Source organism: Felis catus, chromosome D2 (genome assembly GCF_018350175.1).
Source record: "Felis catus isolate Fca126 chromosome D2, F.catus_Fca126_mat1.0, whole genome shotgun sequence".
NCBI classification, from domain to species: domain Eukaryota; kingdom Metazoa; phylum Chordata; class Mammalia; order Carnivora; family Felidae; genus Felis; species Felis catus.
In genome coordinates, this window is record NC_058378.1 from 85,883,966 (window position 1) to 85,905,520 (window position 21,555).

Sequence of the window (21,555 nt, forward strand, 5' to 3'; positions counted from 1 at the left end):
CCACTGTCAGAAGACTGGCGCATCGATCAGGGTGGGCTCCAGGTCCCTTGACGGGGTGGGAGGGTGCAGGGGTGACGGCTCTTCCAGCAACACCCTTCGTATGCGGATGGTCGGGATCCAGCAGTGGCCTCGAGCAGGGCGCCTCTCCCGGATGAAACGCAGCCGTGGGCAGGATCCTGGCTGCGGGGCCTCAGCACCGGTCCCGGGCAGGACAGAGTGAGGAGCCGTGGGAGCACAGGGAGGTGGCTGTCCCTGCCTGCACACAGAGGTGAGGCTCAAGGCTGACAGGGACACAAGGTGCGCCCGGAGGAGCAGGACTCAGGCTCCAGGCCGGGCCTGGGACCTCGGGTTCTCAGCGCTGCCCTGCTCTGCCTGACTGACCGCGGACCCCCTGGCAAACCTCTGTGCGTCTCCTCGCCCGGCCCCACCTTCGGGCCCTGATGACACCTTCAGGGGGGTTTGGGCTGGGGATCAGCACAGGCACCCCGGCTCTGCCGAGGCCAACCCCTCCGTGGCGGGCTGACCACTCAGCTGTCCCCTTTCTGTGCACACAGTTACGATTTGCCAGTGACCAGCCAGGACCTCCTACCACACGATGCTCTGCTGGCCACGGCCTTCGGAGGGACCGAGGGGTGCCAGCTGCAGACTCACTTGTCAGCCTAAAGGCCATCTCTGCGCTCGAAGGCCAAGGTCCCCTCCGTGGAAAGCAGCGGCTGAAGGCTGTACTCTGGCTCCTGGCAGACGGCCCCATTCTGGGCTGCACAGAGCTCGGACCCCTGTCTCCAGAAATGGGTCGGTCTGGTTGTCAAAAGGGCAGGTTCTGAGTGGAGTCCCGCTTCACGACCCAGCTCCGTGAGGTGCCGTGCTGTCCTGGCTTCAGTGCTTGTCTTGGAGAAGTCGGAACAAATTCCCAGCAGCTGGGGGTCCTCAAACGCCTCGGCGGATCCTGTGCGGTCTCATCTGGGAACGCACAGGGCCTCAGCACCCAGGACCTGATCTCACACGATGGCAGCACGGGGGGCCCGCGGATGGGTCCTCGCTGTTCCTCGAGCAGGCGTTTCCTCCTTGCACGGGGCTGGTGGCCCCGTGCTGAATCCTGAGCACGCCCAGGCTTGCGGGGGGTGGGGGGCGTCCTCGGCTTGGGGGACGTGGGCCAGGGCCCACGGAGGCTGCCGTGTCACTTGCATTGCAACAGTCACGACGGAACTTTGGGGAAGCACCGGAAGGAACGCATCAGCCCAATCCCACGCACCTCGGGACACAAGACTCTTGGACATTTGAAGCTTTAAACCACAGCAAAACCTCCTGATGTGAAACAAAGCAAAGGCAGAGAAGTTCTCAGTGTCCCCAAATCCTCACGCTACAGCAGGCCGTCAGGACCACGGAAGACAGCCCGCAGACGACGTCTTCACAAGTAGGGCGGAGGCTTCCCTGGGAACTCTCACCGTGGCGGGCACAGCCAGGCCCCGGGCACCAGCGGGCCCTCGGGTATCAGCGACGGCCCCAGGAAGCAGGGAGGTGGCGGAGGCCCAGGGAGCCCGACGTGTCCCCGGGGCTGAGAGGCAGCCGCGGGGCGGCGGCTGCCCGGAAGGGGTGGGGCCGGACCTGGAGGGGCTCCGGCTTCAGAGAAGCCAGCATGGTGGCCGGGCCCGCGAGCTAAGGGTCCCTCAGGTTAAAACCCGGGACAAGGACGAAGAGAAAACGGCGTGAACTTATCGGAATTGCACAGAGACACCAAGGAAAGGGAGAGGAGGGTGAAAGTGGGGGGCACCGTGGACAGGCTCCAAACACAGGGGCGCACCCCCGTGTCACGACAATGAGAGGGAGGGTTCCAGAGCCCGGTGACCAGGAATGCCGCCTCGGACCATCTCCCCAGCACCCTCCCGTTTCACTCGAGCTGCAGGAAGATGTCACCGTGCAACCCCACGTCCAGGAGTGAGAGAACGATGATGCCCCTGCAGACAGAAGGAGCAAGGCCCGAAGTCAGCCAAGAATCGGATGAAAATAGCAACCGACCGCTTGAAAATGAGCCAGCTTTTCTTTTCTTTCTTTTTTTTTTAAGTTTATTTATTTATTTATTTTGAGACAGAGACAGCACGTGTCGGGGAGGGGCAGAGAGAGAGGAGACGGAGAATCCCAACCAGCTCCCAAGCTGCCAGTGCAGAGTCCCACGCGGGGCTTGAACCACGAACCGTGAGACCGTGGCCTGAGCCGAAACCGAGAGTCGGATGTTCGACCAACTGAGCCACCCAGGTGCCCCGAAAACAAGCTCGCTTTTCAAAGGCTGTGGTGGAGGTTATAAAATCCCAGCCTATATCAGAGTCGATGATTCAGGGGGAAAAGGGCATGTTGTTGCCCCAAATAAAGATCTGAAAAGACAGCTGGGTGATGCGGGAAATTGCAAATTAAAGGGAAACAAATTAGAAACGAAGCATAGACCAGAAGGCGCACAAACACGCCTTAAGGTTAACAGATAAGAACGAGAGGGAAAAACCTAAAGAAACCAGGAAAGGTACGAAGAGGATGTGAAAGAAAGTGACACAGGAAGGCAAAGACCTACTTGTGTCTTTGGAGTGGCCAGTAAGGAGGCTCAAAGGATAAAATGGAACAAATTCTAAAAAAAAAAAAACCACAAATTCAAGAAAATCTCCTCGTATTAAAAAGATGTTCCCCTACATTTTGAAAAGGTACATCTCATGCCCAGGACAGTCAAGCAACAATCACCAAGACAGGGACAAGTGCTTTGTTGTTGTTGTTTTTAATTTTTATTTATTTTTGAGACAGAGAGAGAGAGAGAGACAGAGCATGAGCAGGGGAGGGGCAGAGAGAGAGGGAGACACAGAACCCGAAGCAGGCTCTGGGCTCCGAGCTGTCAGCGCAGAGCCCCACGTGGGGCTCAAACTCACAGGCCGCGAGATCAGGACCTGAGCGGAAGTCAGACGCTTAACCGACTGAGCCAGCCAGATGCCCCTCTTTATTTATTTTTGAGACAGAGAGAGAGAGACAGAGCGTGAGCAGGGGAGGGGCAGAGAAAGGAGGAGACACAGAATCCGAAGCAGGCTCCGGGCTCTGAGCTGTCAGCACAGAGCCCAACGTGAGGCTCGAACTTACGAACCATGAGATCATGACCTGAGCCGAAGTGAGACACTTAACTGACTGAGCCACCCAGGCGCCCCAACAAGCTCCTTGTTTTTTAAAGGACAGGACCCGTAACAGGGGGAAACACATCAACTGTTTAACTCTGGGAACTCATCGTGAGTTCATCGCCTTTGCAGGACACTACCAAGTCAGCACAAGGCTTTGATAATGAGCTTGGAAGGGGAAGAATCCAGCTTTTATCCTGTTTTCTATCTGGGTTATAACTTAAGGGAACCAAAAAGTTTATGAGGCCATTGCTCTTTGTAAAGTGTTCAATCCAGCAGGTGCAAATAAAATGGGACGACTCACACACTGGTTTTTAACAACCCTTACGGAAATGACAGTCCTACACAAATCACCCGCTCACGTCACAAAAAGACAGGTGACCAGAGATGCTGAGGCTCCTGGCGGAGGGAGCTCAGTGCTGCCGTAAGGTTTTCTTACCAAACGTGGACCAGACCGGAGCTGGGGCGGCCTGTACGTGTGGCTGCACGCACAGAAGCTCAGGGGCGGTGGAGCCCATGGACGCGAGGACACGGATGCGGGACTTGGGTCGGGGGGAAATGCTGATTTCTTTCAAAGCAAATGAAGAAAACCAAACTGGGGCAGGAGAGGAGAAAACCGCAGATTAAAACAGACTCAGGAAGGTGATCGGCAGGGTGTGGAAAGCAAACCTGACTCGGACGCTGGTGCGAAAACGAAAAGAGAAAGAGAAAAGAAAACCATCAAGGGAATTTGAACAATGTCCGGGCGGTGATTTGATCACATTAAGGAATTGTTGTTTGCTGCTTGTTTTCAGGCGTGACTACGGATAACTTCTAAAAATCTGGTATGTTAGTCCTGTGCCCTGAAATGCGTCCAAACGGAATTTGTATGAGACCTGGGTTTGTTCCCAAATAGTCTGAGTGGGGGGCACAGACCAGACATGAGCTGCACTGGCCGTGACGTTACTGAGGCCGGGAACGTGGCCCCGGAGGGCGGATGTCCTGCTCTGCTTTCTATACTGAACTTTGCCCCGTTGAAAAGTTGAAGGATGAACTCAGGGCTGGGTCTGCTGAGTTGACCTCACCCGCGTTTTCCCTGCACACAATCCTGCTCTCATCGCGGACCATCCTCTTGAGGCCGCACCTGCTGTGTGTCTGTCACCATAGAGGCAAACGCCGCCCTGCCGCTGCTCCAGCCACCTCCCCCCGCCTCCCGCCAGCTGAGCGTTCTTGGCGGTAGACGCGACCGTCAGAGGGCGCAGAGCTGACCCATTACTTTTCCCCGGTCTGCAGCACGTACATTCTGGCTCACGGGACACAAGAGAAAAGGCTGCCTCAGGCTGTCACACGCGTACACCTCCCGGGGTTAGGGAGGGAGCCCCAATTCTTGACAGCCAGTCTGGAGAAGAGGGAGGTGAGACGTGGGCCAGCACGTGGCGACGTCTCTCTGTGTCCCCGCCGTGACACCGCCATCACGCCGCCGTAAGGGTCCAGTCGATTGGACGGAAGGGCTGCAGGAGACAGGTTCACTGTCGCAGCAGGCGCCCGGCTCCAGGCCGCACCCCCTTCCCCTCACTGGCCGTCGGGCGCGCCCGCACAACGACGTCTGCTGAGGCAGAAAACGCATTTCCCATTTCCCCTTCGAAGGGCTGCAGTGATTTCGGACATCCTAACTGCAATCGAGGCAACGCATGCAGGTTGCTGATGCTTGGCCGCTCGTTCGAGCAGCTTCTGGGGAGCAGCTGTAGCCGCGATGACCTCTCGGTAGGGACAGTCACCCTGGGTGCGCCACGGTCAGTGGGATGGAGAGGAGTCTGGGGATAGGAAACTCCCTGGATTCCATTTAAGACGGAGAGTTTGAAAGTGGGAATTTTGAGGAAGAGGTGGAAATTGAAACTGTCTTCTCAAATCAAAGACCGTCTCCAGAAGCAGTCCCGTCCTAAGCTCCCTTGGGAGCGGGCGGCAGAGGGCACTGCACGGGGGTCCCGGGGAGGCCCCCGGGGCTCATCGTGGTGGAAGGAGAGAAGGCCAGCGTGAACCCAGACCCCACACGTCTCCTCGGGCTCCTCCGTCCTGGGTAAGCCTGTCAAAGTCCTGATTGTTTGAGACTCAGCTGACGCCTTGCCTCCCTGACCACCCAACGTCTGCGTGGCCTTGCAGGGACCCCCTGAATGCTTTCTCAGGGAAGGCAATGCAGACGGGCACAGCTCCGGTGTCGATGGCCCGTGTCACACCCGCGCTGGGCCCTCCCTTCCTGGGCAGGGACTCAGATCAAACAACAGCTGTGGTTCTGTCAAGCAGAGGCCCGAGGAGAAGCCAGATGCCCACGGAGGGACAGAGCGGAATCGGTGACTGTGCCCGGCCCCAGTGCAGGGGCGGCAGGCGGTCCCCGTGCCGAGGGGAGGGGGCTGCAGCTCAGCCGCGGTTATCGTACACCCGGCAGCTTCAGCACAGAGACACAGGATGGCGAGTTCCGGGATCAAGGGCTAGAGCGGGGAGTGCCGACATGGTGGCACCAGGGACGGAGACATTTCTGCTGCAACCAACTGGCCCCGGGGTGCCCCAAGCCAAGGAGGAAATACGGTTGGTCCAGCGGTGCCGCGCTGCAGCGTCTGGGATGCTGGGTCTGTCTGGCATAGCCTTAACACTCCTGTCTTCCTGGGCTAGAGCTGCCGGAGACAGAAAACGACACCCAAGTGTTTGTGTGTCCCTGGGCCCCACACAGCAGGTGCGGTGGGCATCTGCTCGGCGCACGCCCAAAAGAGAAGGGGGAGAGCCAAGGATTGGTTATAATCTGGGAATGCGGCCTCCTGTTTGTCCGTCCATCCGCTCTGTCTGTCTCTCCAGGAGCCATGGCCTTCCGTGGGAGGCCCCAGGCCTCCTATGCATGACCATTTGACAGACGTGGGCCTCATCCTGTCCCTGAAGTGTCCATCCCGCCACAGAGATGGGGGCCATGGGAAGCTCCCAGACGGGGACAACCTGGAGGACACCGGGGGCCCGGGCACACGGTGCAGCGCATACAGCAGGTGCTTAGCATTTGACGGATGCATGGGCCCGAACCTAGCTTCTCTCTGCTGGCCTGCCTGTGGGCGGGTGCCACGTGGGACTTAGGAGGTCACGGCAGGCCGGGAAGGTCCCCAGGGTCTCCTGTGCACCCTGCATGTGGGTGTGCTCTCAACGGCATGAATGGACCCCTCGTGGAAGAAAATTCTCCAGCAGTCCCTCCCCCATGTGAGGGAAGACAGACTGATCACAGACATCACAGTTTTATCTCAGAGTTCAGGCACCTGCTGCAGCACTAGAGGTCCCCGGAGACCCCCGGCCAGCCCTCCCGCGCAAAGGTAAGCGATGGCAAACCAGAGTCCCAGGAAGGAAAGGTAGGCTGAGAGTTCTGACGAAGAGCCAGCGAGGGAACTTTGGGGGGGGTGAGGGCTCCGGTCGACTTGGCCTGGCCTCCTGCAGGCCGGATTTCAGATCTCTCCACGGGAGACCCTTGCGTGACGGGTGACGGCAGAAGTCTGCCTGTTCACCCCAAGGCAAGGGGCAGTGCCCACCGCGTCTGCGTGCAGCTGGCGTGCAACACGGGTCTCCTTACCAATGCTGGTATCTGGTCACCCCTTCAAAAACACAGGGGTTTATAATTCTTTTTGAAGAGAAAATAAATGGCAGGAATATGTGTGTTCCAGTTCAAAAAGACAGTGAAATCCCAGCACAACTGATCACTCCATCCCAAAGGCAGCTGTCACAAGGTAACCTGTGTGGGCTCTAGTGACCTGTGGCACAGGTTTCTATACAGACCCCACTGATCAGCTGAAATCATGAATTATGTACGAAGAGTAGCAGCAGGGCAGTGGGCGTTAATCGTTTGTTTTCCATGCTCGTCAAAGACCACAGAAAGACGACGCACTGTCCTATCTTACGGAGTCGCCTGGAGAAGAACGCGAGACTCCCACCCTGACCCTGGAATGCGGATCATTCTCGTTCTATCAGGGCCAATTAAAGATACAGTTTTATAGCAAGTTTATTTTTAAGCCCACCTATTTTCTAGCATTATCTGATGGCATTTCAAAGAGGCGATGCTCTCACTTTCTCAACAGCTAACCTCCGTGGGATTCGAGAAACCCGGTACGTAGAAAGAGCTTGGCTCCTGGTTGTCTCTGTGGCGTGATGCCCCCGCCGCTGCCCACACTTACTGATAATCGTTTGCCTGTGCGCCGGAGATCAGCGGCTTTCTGACTGCGGGAGGAGGGTTTCCTTCCACCTTCCACAGCTGGCTCTGTCTGGATATGGGCTTGACTGGGGAACAGTGTCAGGGGCAGTGTCTGCAACACCTCCACACTTTATATTAGTCTTGTCTTTTGGATGCTAATGTTTTTTTCGTACTAGATGGATTGTCCCAGCCCTAGATTGCCCCCAGGTGGGGTGTAGAACTCCAGGAAGACGGATCATAACCTCACAGCTCTGTGCGGTGCACCTCGGGATCATGTGTGGACACGGAGGATGGGGGTACCTCCTCAGGTGACCCCAAAGATCCTTCAAGACCCAGCCTTGTCCAGAGGCCCTGCTTGGGGCGTGCCTTGGCCACGTTGGTTTGCCAAGAGAAAATATGCGGGACGTACTTGGGGCAAACAGAAAAAGGACCGGGCGCTTCCTGCCGATTCAATGTTCTCTTAGGTCTCCAGCCCACGCTGCTCACGACCCCAAGAAAGCGCCCTATTGACGCGACTTTTTTATGGGATGAGGCCAACTTTACCCCTTCTACCCAAAGCCATCAACTGGGCATCCCCAAACTTACAAACTACAAAAGTTACAAACTTAGAAATAAGCAATACTCCAAGCCAAGAGATTTCTTTTGGTCACCCACAGGATAAAAAATCTGCGCCACAGCTGTGGGGCCAGTGGTAACTGAAGGAGCAAGGCCACCCTTTCGTGCTCCAGGAAGCCGTTAGTGAGGAGGAACCCCCAGCCCGTCAACTGGTAAAATCAGGCACCGCTAAAAGCCACACGTATCGTTGACAATTTCTTCTCTGATGCGTCTTGTGGATCATTTCATTCTGATGTTTAAACTATATGACTCACATTCGCTGGATCCTTGAGATAGTACCGTTCAATTACCGGACATAAATCCTAAGTTCTTAAAATAGACCGCACATGTGAAAAGCATGTCTGAACTTAGAGAAGACCACTCAACCAGAAACCGGCAAAACCCGTAGACACTGCACAAAACGGCAACACAGGGAGACACAATCACTTTCCCACTTCCCAGTCCCGGGGAAGATGCAGGGTCACATGTCATGGGCGCATCCCGTTAAGTAGTAAATAACAAGGCACTTGAAACTGCTCACCAGGTCATGTAAAATATTTTAGTAATTTGAAAGCTTGTCACTGGGACGTATTTCTCTTCCCAGGGAGTTTTGGGAAAAGTATCATCTAGACTTGAATTATTGGAACAATTGAGCTAATTCCATCTGTGGAAGAGTGTGCAAGATGTATACGAGTCGTGTCGGGGTTTGGAAGAAACGCAGGAGCAGAAAGCAACGTCCAATGTTTCCTGAACATGGCGGCTGCTGAGTCACATGCCGTAGGAGGATCTGACATGCTTCTTGATGACGAAAAATGTCCTTAGTTATACAATAAAGGTAGGTCAGGAGGGACTGATTTCAGCAGGTCCTCTGAAGGCTTGTTCTCTTAGTATCTATGCCAGAATCCGCCAATTAAAAATACACAAACGCAGTCAGGAGCTCGAGAAAAGCCCGGACTCACTGACAATAACCTTCCCAAAGACAGACACGGTGCACGGAGATGCCGGTGGTCTGGCAGCCCAGGGCGATAAGCTCTGAGCAAATGACACGCGGGTCAGGCTGTGGGGGGAGTTTGGAAAAACCGCACGGGAGTGAGCCTTCCAAACAGAACACGTGGTGTGTGTAAATGGCTCAGAGATGAATGACCAGGACGGGTGGAATATTCTAGAAGCCCAGTCCAGCTGCATTCACTACAGAGGAAGCACTTCCTGCCAGAGCTCAGCGGGAGAAAAGCGTGGCCAGGACAGGGACCCCCAGCCGGGGAAGGAGTCTGCAGGAGGAAACCGGGGCAGCAATGCCCACAGCATCTGGGTCTGTTCCAAAGCTGGTGCTCATTTGCGGAAATCATTCAGATGAGTAAGACCAAAATTAACGTTCTGACGTTACTTGAATGCCAGCCGATCAGAATTCAAGGCCAGTCCCATGGGAACATGAGCGAAATGGGGCCACATGTAGGCAGATGTCCCAGCTACTCTGGACCCCATCCAGCGTCTCCTCCAACCCAACTCCAACATCATCAAATGGTGGCTCCATGTGCATATTTCTGGTGCCTCGGGAAGCTCGTTTTGTTTTTCAGATCGTGGATACATGTATGCAAAGACCAACAGAGACCGGCTTGGCTGATCCCCGTGGTCTAAACATAAAAACAAAGACATGACACTCTACTCCCTTTCCTGGAGCCGTTGGCCCCGTGAAAGGCACATAGCCACAGGGAGCCTCTGGCCGTGCCGACCGGCAGCCCTGGTCCCCTTCGTCCCAGGGAGGAGCCATCCCTGCACCCAGACAGCCCCCTGTCTTGGGGAGGACAGTGCTCACCATCCCCTGCAGTGTTTCTAGAAAGTTCTGTGCTGTCTGCTTGTGATCAGTTGAAATTACAACATACCTGGGCCCTGGTCAGCAAAATGATTTTTTAAGGGGCGCGTAATAGGGAGAGACCCAAAGGCATCGACATGAAAGGAATGGGGACCACACAGGGCTAACTCTGCAGGTCTGGGTCTCCAACCTCACTGGTCCGTCCTCAGTCCCAGAGAAGAGTCCCATCCCGACTGGGGGTCAGGTGTCAGGCGCCCGGTGCCCAGCGCTCGCTCTCCCTCCCTCCCTCCCCCTCCTCCCCCTCCTCCCCTCCCTCTCTCCCACCTTCTTTTGCCAGGAAGCCACCCCTAAGGGCTGAAGAGGCTGGGATGGGCACAGGCTGAGACAAGATGGCATTTTCCTTCATCACCGTAAACAGGTGTCACTGCGGGCGTCTTACTTCTAAGGCACTTTTTTTTTTTTTGGTAGAAATAATATTGAGAGTGTATTTTTAAGACTGTACAACATAAGGCTAAAGAAGAATCAGGTGAAAGAAGGGCGCCTGGCTGACTCTGTCAGTGGAACGTGTGACTTTTGATCTCAGGCCCCATGTTAGGTGCAGAGATCACTTATAAAAGAAAATCTTTAAAATGTTAAAAAAAAAAAAAAAGAAGAATTGGGTGGCATGAAAATGGTGACAGATAATGGTTTTCACCAAAACACACAGATCAGTGACGTGAGGTCCATTTTCCTCAGATATACAGACGATGATTTTTCTTCGCCACTATAGTGATCACACTTTCCGTTGTGATGCTATTAAAAAACCACCGATTTTCACAAGTTGGCTTTGGAGTCTTAGCCAGCACCTTCCCCTCGTCTCCCTCGCCCTCACAGCCCCGACGGCAGGCTAGAGCCCGCCCACCCGGCCAGCTGCCCCCCTTGTCCACACAACGAAGCCCTTCTTTGCACCGTTTCTGTGTCCAGAGACTCGTCTGAAGCGCTTTCCTTTCAGAATGACTTCAAACGTGAGGCTCTTTTCTGCGTGAGCAGGGTGGGGGCTGGGCTCTGTCCGCAGCACCTGCCTCCTCCGTGCTCGGGTTCTAAGGCACGTTGTGTAAGGAGAACGTACCCACGGTGCTCACCCTCCGGGGGCACGCCGATCCCTGCCGCCGGCCGAGGCCATCCCGTGAGAGGCGGGACGAGGGGGCGGCCGGCGCGTGGCCGGGAGCACCCACTGGGCCACGATGAGGGCCGGGCTCTGGCAGGACACGGGCACCCCCTGAGCTCAGGAAGTGGCCCGTGACTCACGCTTCACGGGCGGCCTTTTATATCCCCCTCCTTCTCTGCCAGAGGCGGGTGCCGGACAACACGGCCACGCCTTCTGCCCGCTTCCTAGGGGCTTAGACACACGGACCCGGGCTTCACCCCTGACGTGGGGGTCAGAAGGAAAGGAGCCACGGAACCGGCCCAGCAGGAGGGGCTGCAGGGGTAGCAGTCAGAGGAGGGTCCCGCACCTGCGTGTGCTGCCCGCACCACAGCCACAGGGTGACGAGCACAGAGAGCTGTGTATTCGCTAGTGTGACCACAGTCACACGCCCGCCCCCTCCCCCAATCCTCTGTCACCTTATGCTGTCATCGGGAGCTTCTGCAATCTCGCGCAGGTGGGAAATCTGAGGTCAGGGTGGAATTATTTTGCCCAAGTCACAAAGCAAGAGGCGCCCAACTCCAGCCCCAGACCTGCCTGACCCGCAAAACGGTGTCCTCTCCTCCCCCCACACCTGGCGCCTTCCATCCACACCTTCAGGGCTCCGGGTGCCAGGCCAGGGCTGAGCACGTGGGCACCAGGGAGGGCCAGTGCGGGCCGACGCTGGCCAGCGTCCAAGGTGCCTGGAGCCCTCCCGGGCACCTGCCTGCCGAGGCACAGGGCACCCGGAGCAGTCACTGAGGAGGAACCTGGGACCTCCTGTTGCCTGTCCACCGGTTACAACTCTTCATTGCTCACACGGCAGGGCCAGAACGATCCCTTTTCTTTCCACACCCCCCAATTACCCACTAAGGAGAGACACAGGAGCAAAAGGCATCGTCACCTACCGGTTCCTCTTGGTTCTCATGTTTCGGTCTTCCCTGCCATCCTCAGACCTCGACCCATCGCTGTGGTCGGCTGCAAGAGAACCAAGTTAACAAGATTGCCGGTCAGCGCCCATCACCCTGGCAAAGCCCGGGCAGCCCCCGCTTCCAAGCGGAGTCAGCTGGAGGGTCAGAAAACATATTTCCCACAAAGACTGACATCAAATCCTGGAACCAACCTTCCCTTGGTACTCGCTGTATGTTCCAGCAGAAGAAAGATCTGATTCTCTTTCGTGCGGAGAAGGCATCTCTAGCTGCCGCCCGTGTGTAGAGGCTGCTAGATCGTCCAGAGGAGCCAGAGAGGCTGGAGACTGGGAGGTGGGCATCACCCAACCCCCACCCCCCTGCCCCGGCACCTTGGGACTCAGGCCCTTCTGTGTCACCCGTGCAGGTTCTCACAAGTGACCCGAGAGACCTGGTCCCCCCTCTGTCCACTGCAGTGAATCACCCCACTTTTTTTTTTAATATTTTATTTATTTTTGATAGAGAGAGACAGAGCACAAGTGGGGGAGGGGCAGAGAGAGAAGGAGACACAGAATCCGAAGCAGGCTCCAGGCTCCGAGGCTGTCAGCCTAGAGCCCGACGCGGGGCACGAACTCACAAACTGCGAGATCGTGACCTGAGCCGAAGTCAGACGCTTAACCGACTGAGCCACCCAGGCGCTCCGTGAATCACCCCACTTCTGCACGCGGCATGTACCTCACTACTGGCCATGCAGCTTCTTCAAAAACCCAAACTGATTTTGAAGACAGGCCCCCTATTTCCATCCTGAGGAGGCTGGCCTTGTAAATATTTGATGAGCTGTTGGAATGAAAAAGTAAAAAGGTGCTTCAGCATTTCTTATTTGTCTCCAAGAGGGAAAGAGGAAAAATGAGTATCAGGATGCTTCCAGAGCATTATTATTTCGGTCCTGACAGATGAATGATTTCCAAACGCTCCCTGGCGTCACAACTGACTTCTGCCCTGCTTCTCATTCTGTGTCCATCAGGCACAGGAGACCACTTTCTCGTGCCCGTGTCCCACGTGGGCAGAGGTGCAAGGGGCTGGGCTCCGTGGAGCATCCCCGGTCTCCGCGTCCCCCAGCCCACCTGGCTGCCTGAACTCCGCCCTTCCTGGGGAGGCTCTGCCATGAGAACGGGGCCACGAAGGATGCGCTGTTTGGAATCCCAGCGAAGCCTCCGCCCCCCACCTTTTCATAGGCTTCTTTCTATGTTCAGTGTGGGGCTGCCTGCAGGAGGAGAGAGTCAGGTTCTGGAAGCTCCCGGCTGCCCCAGCCCAGCCGTCGTCCTGGTTGGGGTTCCTCCCACGCACAGCCACCCACGCCAAGCTGCGTGCGCTACACTACGCCATCACGGGACCAGTGGGCGCTTGCCAAGAACCTTCTGGAAGCACCTTCTGGAAGAGGCTCGCCCAGGAAGGAGACGTTACAGACACGGACATTGTCCAAATGAAGATGGGAAGCGGGGCTCCCTGTGGGACAGTGGGGAGGGGTGGTCCGGGACCTCAGCCCCGGCAGCCTCAGCGGCACCTGGGGAGCCCTCGCGCAGGGAGCTTCCCGCGCTGGTGACGCTTGGGGCTGGACGTGCTGCAGGTTGCTTAGCACATGCCTGTCGCAGGGGGGACAGGTCCCAGGTACGACAGCCAGAAATGTCTCTAGAAACTGCCAAACACCCCCTAGGGAACAGAAGCCCCCTCTTGGTTGAGAACCAGGTCCAGAGACGAGAGCATTTGTGACACCAGCTGACATGGGGGGGACTCACCGTCTTCACGCTCCACACTCTCTTCCCACATGGCCCGTCCAGGGCGCCAACAGTCAGCCCTTCTAGGCCGCTGCCCCAAGAGGCACACGCACCTCCCTGCCCCTACCCTGTCCTCCCCACCCGGCCTCTCTGCTTCAGTGGCCCACGGGCACCCCAGCCCTGCACACTCAAACTGTCCACCCCTGTACCCACTCTGCCCCGTCCCTGCCTCCATGCCTGCCAGACCCCTGCACCTGAGACGCCAGGACTGGATCCCGGCCCCTCTGCCCCGGGGGGACAGGGGTCCCCCAGGGGCTCCGCCTCAGTGACCCCAGAGCAGCCGCGAGCCTGCCCGTCTGCATCTCAGGGTGTCTGAAGGTGCACCTCCTTCCCAGAGCACTTGGGGGGAGGGGACGCTGCAGCCAGGTTTCCCAGAAAGAGAGGGACTGTGTTTTGCCATCTGCTGGCCTTTTAGGCAGAGAGGACGGGGGTGACGGGGAGCAGGCAAGGTGTGGCCAGAATAAGAAACCAAGTGGAAGAGAGGCAGACCACGCCCCTCGCTCCACTCCAGTACGTACTTGAAGGAGGGCAAAGGGCAGACGTGAAAAATCAGAAGTTTTTTCAGGAAGAATGAGGTCATACAATTATAAAGCTATTGATTATTTTTTAAAGATCTTTTGTTGGTTTGTTGCGGATAGTCTCGTTGTGAGGAAAGTAATCAAGACACAGAATCGAGAAGCTGTAAAGGAAAATATTCGTAACTGTGACTGCCTTTAACAGTACAAGACCAGAAGGAAGATCACGCATTCGGCAGAGCGGGGGGCGCTGGGGTCGGCAGCTCCTCCGGATGCCCACTGAGCTCTGGATTCGGACGAGACCGCAGAGCCGCCCGGATGAGCCGCCAGCCTTCAATAACCACAGAGATAATAACGGAGCAGAAACTCCAGAGGCCACACGCAAGGATCACACGTTTAAGAAAATCGTTTGGAAAACTCACAAATGGATGCCTCCAGTCCTCCACAAGCAGGAACCAGAAACCCCTGAGGATAGGGGAATCTATTTTCCAGGATTTCCGTGTAATAAACCCAGAAAGTCCAGTTCTCAACAAAAAATTACAACCCATACAAAGAAATAGGAAAGCGTGGCCCATTCACAAGAAACAAGAATTGGACAGAAACCATTCCCGCGGAAAATGACCCGCGAACAGATGAGAGAGGTAAATGTGGGAGCTAAAACCATAAAACTCTTAGGGGAAAACACAGGGAGACATCCTGACAGCAGATTTGGTAATGGTTTCTTACCCATGACACCAAACCACAGGCGATAAAAGGAAGAAAACCCGAGAAATGGGACTTCATAAAATTAAAAACTTGTGTACATCAAAGGACACTATGACCACACAACGGGAGCAAATGTTTGCAAATCACGTATCTGCCAAGGGATTAGCACCCGGACCATGGGTAAACTCCTACCACTCCACAACAACACCACAAACTAAGACAAAAACAACCCAATTATAAAAAGGACAAATGACGTGAAGGCACGCTTCTCTAAAGAAACCATACACGTGGCCAAGAAGCACGGGACAAGAGGTCACACACCCTTAACCATTAGGGAAACGCCAGTCAAAACCAGAATGATGAGCCACTTTACATGCTCTATGGTGGTGATCACAACAGCAGTGATAATAATACTACCGATGAAAATGAGATCAGCGGGTTCTGGCGGGGAGAGAGAAGGATGGGAAGACCCCCGTGTTGGGAACGTAAAACAGCGTCACTGCTGTGACAGAATAAGTCTTGGCCGCTCCTCAAGAGGCCAGATGTAGAACTGCCCCTGGAGCCAGAAATTCAACTCCTCGGAACAGACACAGAAGAACTGAAAACAGGGATGCGAACAGATCGATGTTCATACTAACACAATTCATGGTAGCCAAACGGAGGCAACAGCCAAGCGCCCATCAACCAACGGACGGACAGGAAATGGGTCCATCCACACGATGGGATATCATTCGGCTGGAAACAGGAACGAACGTCCGGCAGAGGCTACAGCCTACGCGGATAAGCCGAGAAGACACTAAGCTCGGTGAAGCCAGTCGGACACTAAGGGGGCAGGACCGCCTGGTGCCACTCGCAGGAGGCCTATGAGCTGGCAAGTCCATAGCCGTGGGGGGCGGGGAAGGGAGGCTCCCGGGGCTGTGGGAAGAAAGTCACGGGGACTTGCTGATAATGGTTACGGAGTCTCTGTCTGGGGTGAAGACAGAGCTTTGGAGGATGTGGTGATGGTTGTACAACAATATTAAGGAAGTTAATGCCACCAGATCGCACACTTAAAAATGGTTACAAAGACAGACGCCAAGTTACGTATACTTTAGTACAATCAGAAGAAGTTCGGGACCGATTTTTTATGGAAAAAAAATCAAAAGATGGGGAAAAAATACTGTAATCGTGCTGTAGCCCAAATGCTGATATCTACAACACTCCATATATTTCAATAAAAGAGACAAAGACTTAAGCATGTCACGGAATACAAAACAAAACAAATGGCCAATAAACCTGTGAAAAGGTTCAATTTCACTCAAAACTTAAAAAACGCCAGTCGAAACAAAGAATGGTTTTAAAATTCAAATGTGGATGATCTCTGGTGCTTGCAGAAGTGTGCAGAATCTATTAGTGGGTCTGGGAGCTGGGCTATTGTGGAGGAAAATTTAAAAGGCATGTACCTTTTGACCTGGCAGTTCGGATAATACGAATCTGTACAATACAAACGCTTGTAAAGATGCTCCTAAGATAAACACATGTGCACAAAGACATTCTTATCAGCACGTCCAGCTGAGGGAGAGGGAGCGGGAGAGAGGAGGGAACCTTGCACAGAGGATCTGAGCACTCTGCGGGAGAAGCCTGGGCCCTGGGAGCCAGGGTCAGGGCTGGCCAGATGTCCGAGTCCCACCTACAGGACTGCCCCACGGGCACACCCAGAATACAAGGCTCAGCAGGCCTGTCCTTCCGCTCAATGGGGGCCAACCTTTGACGGGACAGCTGCACCCCTGACCTGAGTTCTCTGCCAATCGCCCTGCGACAGCTCTGTCTGCATTTCCTAAAATCCATGAAATTTGCAACAGATGAGTCATTCATTTAAAATTGTTGTCCCAGGGGCGCCTGGGTGGCTCAGTCGGTTAAGCATCCGACTTCAGCTCAGGTCATGACCACGTGGTTTCTGAGTTCGAGCCCTGCGTCGGGCTCTGTGCTGACAGCTCAGTGCTTCCGATTCTGTCTCCTTCTCTCTGCCCCTTCCTTGCTCGTACTCTGTCTCTCTCTCTCAAAAATAAATAAAACATTAAAAATAATAATAATAAACACATAAAAGTTGCTGTCCTGTGCTCTTTGGGGCTGCTGTTTGTGAGCCAACGGGAAGAACGGGCACCCCCGTTCCCTCCGAGACCCAGAGGAGAAGCAGCCCCCGAGACCGTGGCTGCCCGGGGCGAACGGAGGGGCAAGGTGGGTGCACTTTCCTGCTTGGCCGCGAGCCCCGAAACCTGTCCCCCAGGCTGGGTCAGGGCAGCTGGCAGAGGTGGGTGGGGGTGTCAGCACCGGGGGACACGAGGGAATCCCGGGGCAGATCCAGGGCCCTGCACCGTGGCTCCATCACCTCCACCAGCGGGGGGCCTCCTGACACCAAAACCAGTCTCTGCGTTTCTTGTTTGTCTGCAGGTGGTGTTCAGTTTACGGCCTGGCTGCTGGTCTGGGACTCACTTTGCTCCTCCCCCACTGCCCCTGGGCCCCCTGCTCACTGCTGGGGTCGGGTGTCAGCCCCGTCCCCAGGTACACAAATGACTGGTCTGGAAAGGAACTAATGTCCTCCTCCTTCCCCTTCCTTCCCTTCCTCCTTCATTCCTGGGTCCGCAGTCAGGGGGTGACAGCTTGAAGCATTAGGTTCTGGGGAAAACCACTTTGAAAAATGCTCTTCCCGCCTCTCGGGGTTAACAGCTGCATACACGGGACCCAGCCCCTGCATCAGCGCTAACTCAGCAGTGTTGCTGACCCCGGTCGAGCCTCTGCCCTGCCGTCCTGGCCACCCAGCTGCAGGAAACAGGGAGGTGACTGTTACGGAGCCTCATGAAGACCCCTGCTGTGATGCCTGTCCCGGCTGCCTGGCACATTCTGCTAGGAGTTCAGGCCCCCTGACCCTGCTTTCTGGAGGCATGACCTGTCCCCACTCATCTGCCCCATGTAGGGTCTGGGTCATTCATCCCGCAAAGAGGAGCCACGGGAGGGGCCCCCACGTGTTGTCGGGTGTGGGACACATGTCACATGTGAAGGGCAGCGTCCCTCCCAAATAGCCGGGACGGCTGAACCCTGCTTGGGGCGGGGGCTCTGCAACCTGATCCCTGGGGACAGGTGATGCCCACACTGGAGTGTGGAGGACCAGTCGCCGAGCCCGGCCACCTGGTCCCCCTGTGGCTCGGAGATCCTCGTGCTGTCCCTGGGCAAACAAAGCCGGGGAAGTCACAGCTGTGTTGACTCACGGGGATGGTTCTATGTCCTACTTGGCGAAATGAACGTCATTAGCATTGTACATCTGTCTTGAATATAAATGACTAAAATGTTTACAAAGTAATTGAAGCCAAGTGACGTCCGTGCCCCCTCTGCTGCAGGTTGGGGACAAAGCAGCATTAGAGAACAAAGCCGCCTGCACCTGACTGTGGGTGTGTCGGGCACAGGGGGAGGTGCGTTCCCCTCACAGGCTCGCAGCTCACGAGAAGCCTGGTGGAGTAGGACCCACCGGGGTGCAAATCCGGGTCCCCCGCCTGACAGAAGCGTGATCTTGGGCCATCTCTTTTTTATCCCCTCTTCTGTAAAATGGGTATAAAGCCAGTGGGTTGCAGAATGATGACCCCGAAGATGGCCGTGCCCGGTCCCTGGAGCCTGTGACTGTATCAGGTTAGGCTGCAAAGGGAGATTTGCAAAGCATCCTTCCTTGAGATGGGAGAGCATCCCGGGTCGTCCAGGTGAGTCCAGTCTCATCAGAAGGACCCTGCCAAGCGGAGGAGGAAGGCAGAAGAGTGTCCAGAAGGATCTGAGGTGCTGTGCTGCTGCCTCTGTGGTAGAGCAAGGGGCCCGGAGCCCCGGAAACCAGGCGGCCAGAAACACGTCTGCCGACACCCTGGGACTTAAGTACCGTGACAAACTGGCGTTGTGGCAAGCTGCTAAGCGTGTGATGGTGTGTCCCAGCAGCGACGGGTAGTTCACACAGACGGCGCCCGCCCGGTGAGGCTGGGGTGGGCTGGGCCCGCCGGGCGACGCACCCCTGTTTTCCATGCGCACGTCCCTGCCCTCCCCCACCCGTGCCACCCGCAGCCCAGGTGCGAGGCCCGGACGGCCGGGAGCCCTCCACCCGGCACGAGAAAGGGGGGCTCTGGTGCCGCAGGGGAACGCGGCCCAAGAGCCTAGTGTCCGATGGGGCCGTGGACACCAAAGCCCGCGGACGAGCGCGAGCGTCCTCTGAACCGAGGCCCCGGCCAAGGCCCCTGCGCGGCTGGGGGGGGGGGGTGCGCAGGTGCAGGCTGAGGCTGGCGCCTCTCCGTTCACTCCGGTTCCGCAGGTGTCTACTCTCAACGAGCCGTGGACTTCGAGAGCCGAACCCAATCAGGACACGCTGCCAGACGGTCAGGAGACGGTCCCGGGCTCTGTCCGACTCTCTCTCTGAGCGACGCTACCAGAACGAAGGGGCTCTGCTGCTCGTCTGCTGACTGATGAGCGGCTCGGCACTTTTGGCGGTGCTGTGTCCTGGACCCCGAAGCCATCTGGCACCATCAGCCCCCGCTTGTTTGCCTCGCGTCCCCGGCAGGCACGCGCGCTTCTAGAACCATCGCAGCTAGATGTGGCAGCTCTTTTATAAAACTCGTGTATTTCATTTGCCTCTTGAAAGATAATTGCTATCCACTGGAAGGCTTAATTGTTCCATTCCAGACCAGAAACAGGTATTCATATATTCAAATCCATAATGACTCACGGTCGAACAAAACGTGAAAAACAAAATCCTCCACCAAGAACAATCTCCCCTGGAGCTGATTCTTATAATAATTAGGGTCAGATCACTGATGAGTCATGATGGATGAACAGCCAGGGAAAAATGTCACTTGCTGAAGGCTGGAGGTCATCAACTCTGCCCACTAATCGCTAATTAATCCTCCAGAAACACCCTCTGTCCTAATTGTTTTGCGGCAAACACAACAATTTGGGCGGGTGGGTCTTAGGAAGTTAGAAATTATGCACGTAAATGTCAATCCTACCCTGCGACAGGAAGTTGCACTGAGGTCATTTGCATATCTTGAAGATTCAGGTTAAAAAAATACTGGTTTAAGAAAATCTCTTCCTCTCTTTACAAGAGGAAGCAAGGTGAAAACTTGTTTTGTAACTACACGTAATCTTAGTAATCACATATCTATCTAGGTAGAGTAGTTTGGGTCATGGTAGCAGGTTACTGGATGACAAAATATCCTGATACAAGAAATCTAAATTCATCAGATATTTCTGCTTGTGTTTGTCAGACTTAAGACTCAGCTCTCTCCCTTTTTTAAGTCTAAAATGAGATTCTGTTGGGAGACTCAAGTGGAGCACTGATCTATGACCCACGTAACTCAGATCCCTGCCGTTAAGTTAATTAAACAAGGAGGCCACCAGGCTGACGTGGCTCTGATTCCTTGGAGGTCTACTTAAGCAAACCGAAATCTAAGCCAGTAAATATCTCAGGTTGCAACACCAATCAAAACACTAAGGATGACCGGGGCGCCTGGGTGGCTCAGCCTGCGAAGTGCCCCACTTTGGCTCAGATCGTGATCTCGCAGTTTATGGGTTCGAGCCCTGAGTCGGGCTCTGTGCTGACAGCTCAGAGCCCGGAGCCTGCTTCGGACTCTGTGTCTCCTTCTCTCTACTCCTCCTCTGCTCATACTCTCTCTGTCAAAAATAAATAAACAGTGAAAAAAAGTGCTAAGGATGACCAATCCAAAACAGGCACCTGTGTCTGAAGCTGCCGCCAATCAAACGGTTTCCCTTCTTGGCTTCCCCACCTTGTCTGCCCCCCCTCGCCGCCCCGCCCCCGCCGGCTCCCATCAGCTGCCCTGAACTGCTTCGGCTTTGGTACTCCCCAGCTGGAACCGGCTTCTGCTCAAAGGAGTTCTTCAAATGTTTAATATCCCTCAGCTAATCCTCAACCCCGTCCTCCACCTACAATCCCCACAAGCCTTGAAATGGCAGGTGACTCAGCGGGGAGCTCTGTGCATGCCTCTGTTTCTCCTAGACCTGGCTTCATTAGACCCAAAGGACAGAAGCCACAGGGCAACCATGCGTTGACTGTTAATGAGCTCCTTCCTCATGCCTACCAATACTTCTGGGGGAAAAAGAGAAAAGGGAGGGAAGGGAGGGAGACAGGGAGGGAGGAAAGGAAGAAGGAAGGGAGGGAGGGAGGGAGGGAGAGAGGGAGGGAGGGAGGGAGGGAAGAAGGAAGGAAGGAAGGGAGGGAGGGAAAGAGGGAGGGAGAGATGGAAAGAGGGAGGGAGGGAGGGAGGGAGGAAGGGAGGGAAGGGAGGGAAGGAAGGAAGGAAGGAAGGAAGGAGGGAAGGAAGGAAGGGAGAGAGAGAGAGGGAGGGAGGAAGGGAGGGAGGGATGGAGGGAAAGAGGGAGGGAGGGAGGGAGGGAGGGAGGGAGGGAGGGAGGGAGGAAGGAAGGAAGGAAGGAAGGAAGGAAGGAAGGAAGGAACGGAGGGAGGAAGGGAGGAAAGGAGAAATAGCACCCAATTACCTAGAAGTACGTAAGCTAAGGACACTGCCTGCATTACCCATGTTTTACCAATCGAATAAAATCCCAGCTATCGCAACCGCACCCCGTGTTTCTAATGGGACTGGGGAGTCCTGTGAGGCCCCAAGGTGTGCAGTGTTTTGTGGTCCGTGAATCAGGGGATGGTTTTCTATGA

At 55.5% G+C, this 21,555-nt stretch overlaps 1 protein-coding gene across 1 annotated transcript in view; it reads right to left on the reverse strand.

The window, feature by feature from the left end:
- TCERG1L (transcription elongation regulator 1 like) overlaps positions 1-21,555 on the reverse strand; it is a 194,164-nt gene that overhangs the window by 29,193 nt on the left and 143,416 nt on the right. Inside the window, exon 8 of the mRNA XM_023241116.2 lies at positions 11,810-11,879. Within this exon, the coding sequence (XP_023096884.2) occupies positions 11,810-11,879 (70 nt within the window). The remainder of the gene's footprint in view (positions 1-11,809; positions 11,880-21,555) is intronic.